We start from the raw sequence: 5,000 nt of genomic DNA, 5'->3' as shown, positions 1-5,000 counted from the left end.
AAAACACATCTTTGAAAAAAAACATACAAACATTTGTGAGCCTTAAAAAGAAATGATGCAGGCTTGACTGGCAGCCTCAGTAATCTGCACAGAGAAAGAGAAGGCAAGAAGCAGCAGGGCTTAGATTTGGCAATGTGGTCGCGGTGATGGGCTGCTGTTGAGGCTTTAGTCTGTGCATTTAACTTAGAGCAGGAGATGGCTGAAAACAAACACACTCGCTGGCACCTGGCCATATTGCTATATACTGTGTGTGTGTGTGTGTGTGTGTGTGTGTGTGTGTGTGTGTGTGTGTGTGTGTGTGTGTGTGTGTGTGTGTGATACTGTGAGTATACACAGCACACACGTCCATTTTAAGAACTATGTTAATAACTTGTGGTGTTCAAGGTGTTGCAATCAACAATACTTAAAAATATACGAATAGACACTGAATCGGAAAATGCTTTAGGTGAATACACTGTAATAACAGTGACCTTTACACAAATTTAATGGAAAAACATTCAATTGATAGACTAGATATTGGCTTATTTTTGACATACAGTAAATCTCTTGAACTCTCATAAAACTTTAAGGCATTGTTTTCATTGAAGCAATAAATGCTTACTTTTGACATATTAAAACTCTTTGAGCGTGAATATCAAAAGCAAAAAGGCACAGGAAGGCCATGAGTTCTCCTCTGTGAGGGCCTGACTCGGGCATTTGAGGTTTGGGACAGTGTTTTTGGCATCAGTCAGCAATATGGATGATGACCCTGGCCAGGTTAAAAACCGATTTTCTACCCCAAATCCTCTCTGGTCTCACGGGCATCTTTTAAGTGGCACCATCATCATGACAGACACAGGCAGGCAAGGCACACACACATAGGCACGCACACACACAGACACACAGGTGAACGCTGTGAATTTATCACTTCATCTAAACTTTATTTTTCACCTCATTAGTTTCTAGGACACCACACGGCTGTGGAATAACCAAAATAAATAATCATAAAAATAATGAAAAAAAAACCTTACAGGAAGAGTGAGGGAGAGAATGGGAAGGTGTCCTTTGAGACCAAAAATGCAATTTCACAGTCAACTTGAACTGATATATTTTACACAACAATAGACTGAAAATACTTCCCCGGTCCTGAGCTTGGAGTCTGTTCTCTGCCATCGCTCCACTGGGACGGAGGTGTGTTTGTGTGTGTGTGTGTGTGTGTGTGTGTGTGTGTGTAAGGGGTCAGAAATGGATCTTTTTTGAAACTCGATTGCAAATGCCATGTACCTCTTCGGGTCCCGACCTCAATAAAATCACTTACCTCGATTCACTTGACTTTTCCCAAATGTTATTACTGTGCTTTAAGGTTCTGCCTGCCGATATCTATCAAGCCGCCAGCAACCCAAAGTCACAGTTCTGCAGCGCTGCACTTCTTAACTTGTTGAGGTATGGAGAGAGAGAGAGAGAGAGAGAGAGAGAGAGGGGGGGGGGGAGAACAAGAGGGAGAGAGAAGAAGAGAGCATGATAAAGGACATGAGAGAGAGACCAAAAGTAGCAAGAAAGAGAGAAGAGAGGGAGAGAAACAAATGGATAGAGTAAAGGGAAAGAGGAAGATAGGACAGCATGAGGGAGAAAGAGGAGAATGAGGTGTGGTTTGCTGCTGCCACCATCGGCATGCAGTGTTTCTTGTAAAAGTCAAACTCTTCAGCCCTGCCATGGCTCATAACACTGCACTGCTACGCTGGCGACCTGGGTTCGAATCTGGCCTGGGTCATTTGCCGATCCTTCCACATCTCCTGTCATCATCTTCACTGTACTTTCCTAATAATAAAGGTAGACCCCCCCCCCCCATAAATAAAACCACACTCTTCTGCAGTCCTCAATGCCGCTGATAATGCACGCACACACAGCATACGGTATGCACACACACTGTCTGTATACTGTACACACAACACAGAAAAACCCATAAATGTATTCAATCACACGTCAACACAGTACTATTATATTAACAAAACATTTATTATGAGGAATTATCATAAATTACAAATACAATTTCAAACATGTTTTGTCTTTCATATCCCACAGTTAAGTGCAAAGGCCTATGGGATATCTCAATGCAGTCATCAGCCCGTATGACACATCTTACTGTGCATGGGCCAATACTACAAAGCTGGTACAGGAGTAAACCAGGTTAAGCGGGAAATCATCTAGTAGAAGAGCCTGGAGTCCTCATTTTCTTAAGATACGTGACTTCAGGCTCTTCTATTAAATGATATACCTCTTAACCGTGTTTACTCCTGAACCAGCTTTGGACTATAGGCCCCAGGTCTTAGGTTAAGGCCAGGGACATGCTTGCTGTAGGTCTTAAATTACAAATGTGCACAAACTTGCTTCAGGATGACTGGAGCACTTTGCAGGGTACTGGAGGCATCGTCTTAAGGGTAGATAGCCAATGGGGAGGCATCGTCTAAAGGGCCGATAGCCAATGGGGCTCTCATTAATGCTTTCCACCACTGACTCTTCCACAACCTCAAACGTTCAGAAGACCGCTCCTCGCAGCTTTGTCAATATTGCGCCGCACACACACGTCTGTGTACCTTGTGTCACGTGTTCTCCCACGCACAAAATTGAAAATGAAATCCGCATGGCCCACGTACACGCATCCAGCAGCAAGCATGTTCCGAGCAAAAGAAGACAGTGCTCAGGGTGCCTCAGAAAAAAAACTAAGTAAACAACAATAGCCAAACCAAAAAAAGAGGAAGAGGAAAAACAAACAAAAACCCAAAAAACAAAATAAAAGTTCTGCATTTGGCTGAGTGCGATACGGAGCAGAGCAAAGGCAGTCTCCACTTCACTGAAACACACACTCCCTGGACACATACGTAGATATCCTGCTGTCTTCAACAAGCACTCAAATGAGAGGCCCGCCAGGGAGGCAGCGGATGGCACACTTCAAAAAGGCGTACACGGAGGATCTGTACACCAGTGCAATTACGTTTTTTTCCATTATGTTCAGTTCATTCAGTTCAGTTCATTCAGGCTTTTATCTGTGAATGTGAGTGACACTCTGTGTCTGTATACTCTATGTGTGTAGATGGCAGTGTACTGTATACTGTATATATGTACAGTATATATGCGTACTGCTCAGCTGTGCATATTGTATTGCATACTGTGCATACTGTGTGTAGAGGACAGTTTGTCTGTATGCATGTGTGTGTGTAGTGCATACATATGCATGAATCTGCTGCAGACACATCTGTAAAGGTATGGGCATGTGTGTGAGAAAGAGATTGTGTAGATTTCTGTATGACTGTATGCATAAGTGCACGAGTGCACACCTGTGTATCTTCCAGTAGTTGTATACATGTATTTATGTGTGTGTGTGTGTGTGTGTGTGTGTGTGTGTGTGTAATGTGCATCCTCCCTCAGCATTTGCGCTCACAGTGGTTGTATACATGTATTTGTATGTGTGTGTGTGTGTGTGTGTGTGTGCGTGCGTGCGTGCGCGTATGTAATGTGCATCCTTCGTCAGCGTTTTGCGTCAGCGCTTCACAGCTTGCTGTTCTGCTGAAACTGGGCCACCAGCGCCAGCACCAGGTCTGAGGCCGTCACTACCTTCCCCTGCATGTAGGAGGCGCTGTTGGCAGCCGTCTCCGTCAGGAAGTAGCGGTAGTTGACCATGATGCCGCAGGAGTTGGCCACGCCGCGCGGGCTGGTGTCCGCGTCCCAGTTCAGCCTCCACATGGTGGCGCCGTTGTGCAGGTGGAAGTTGGCCACGGGGTTGAGGGCGTAGCCGCGCCGCTTCTCGCCGTACAGGTACCAGGCGCACAGCCGCATCAGGGCCGGCTCCAGGCTGCGCGTCAGCCGCTCCGAGCGATGCCAGTCACCCGTGGCCAAGAGGCGACGCAGGGCGTCGAGGGCGGGGGCGCCGGGGGACACTCCCATCGTCTCCTCCACCTCGCGCCACTCCTGCTCCGACAGCAGGTCCGCGCCGCTGATGGTGCCACCACCACCGCCGCCTAGAAAACAAGAGGTATCGCACACCAATTAAGTCTTTCTTGAGGTGCTGGCTTCTTGTGCATACACATGTCAAAGAAAATAAAGCAAATGCCGCAAATGCATGCTGCTCCATGTTTTATTCCTAAGTGACATTTCGGCCGTCTGGCCTACTTCAAACTTACCGCCTCCCCCGCGGCTGCTACCCAGCATGCCTTGCAGCCAGGCCGTGAAGCCGGGGATGGGGGACAGGCTGGAGAACTGGGCTATGTGGGGGAACTCACTCTGCAGGAGGGGGAAGAGAGAGATGTGGAGAAAGGGCTGTTCAATACACTCACATGGATAAAGGTCTTTATCTTTACATTACATTACATTACATTACATTGCATTTGTAAAAGCGACTTTCAAAAGAGGACATAATCAAGCCACATCACAAGCAAATACAAAGTGCACAGGAGATATACAGAACAACAAGTGCAGTTGCAGAGAGGGGTTAGGTTTTTTATTATTATTTTTTTATTTATTTAAAAAAAAAAATATATATATATTTTTTTTTTATAAAGAGTAAATAACGAGTACACACACACACACACACAAACTAAACTAAACTTAACATCATGTCAAGAGTCTGCCCTGGGGCAAGGCCAGCTTAAGCATTAGTCTAGTAGATTCTCTCGAAAGAGGAAGGTCTTTAGTTGTTTCTTGAAGGCTGCAAGAGATGTGCTTAGTCTTGCTGCCTCTGGGAGACCGTTCCACCACTTGGGTACCACAACGGAGAACAATCTTGACTGGGAGTACCTAGAGCGACTGGATGGCAGAGCCAGACGGCTTGTGCTGGATGAGCGCTGTTCTCTTCCAGTAACATAAGGCGTTAGTAGGTCCTTCAGATAAGCTGGGGTAGTTCCTGTGATGGTTTTGTAGGCAAGGGTCAATGCCTTGTGCTTGATCCGGGCGGCGATCGGTAACCAGTGCAACTCAATAAATAGAGGAGTAACATGGGTCCTTTTGGGTTGATTGAATATCAACCG

At 46.0% G+C, this 5,000-nt stretch overlaps 1 protein-coding gene across 1 annotated transcript in view; it reads right to left on the bottom strand.

The window, feature by feature from the left end:
• Positions 1-1,974: 1,974 nt before the first annotated feature.
• The window catches only part of mlycd (malonyl-CoA decarboxylase), a 21,950-nt gene continuing 18,924 nt past the window's right edge, over positions 1,975-5,000 (bottom strand). The window contains exons 5-6 of the mRNA XM_063196841.1: positions 4,158-4,257; positions 1,975-3,995 (exon numbers count right to left, since the gene is read on the bottom strand). Of these exons, the coding sequence (XP_063052911.1) occupies positions 3,526-3,995; positions 4,158-4,257 (570 nt within the window). The 3' untranslated portion in view covers positions 1,975-3,525. The remainder of the gene's footprint in view (positions 3,996-4,157; positions 4,258-5,000) is intronic.

This window comes from Engraulis encrasicolus, chromosome 4, assembly GCF_034702125.1.
Source record: "Engraulis encrasicolus isolate BLACKSEA-1 chromosome 4, IST_EnEncr_1.0, whole genome shotgun sequence".
Classification (NCBI taxonomy): Eukaryota; Metazoa; Chordata; class Actinopteri; order Clupeiformes; family Engraulidae; genus Engraulis; species Engraulis encrasicolus.
This window is presented reverse-complemented; position numbering and strand designations above follow the sequence as displayed.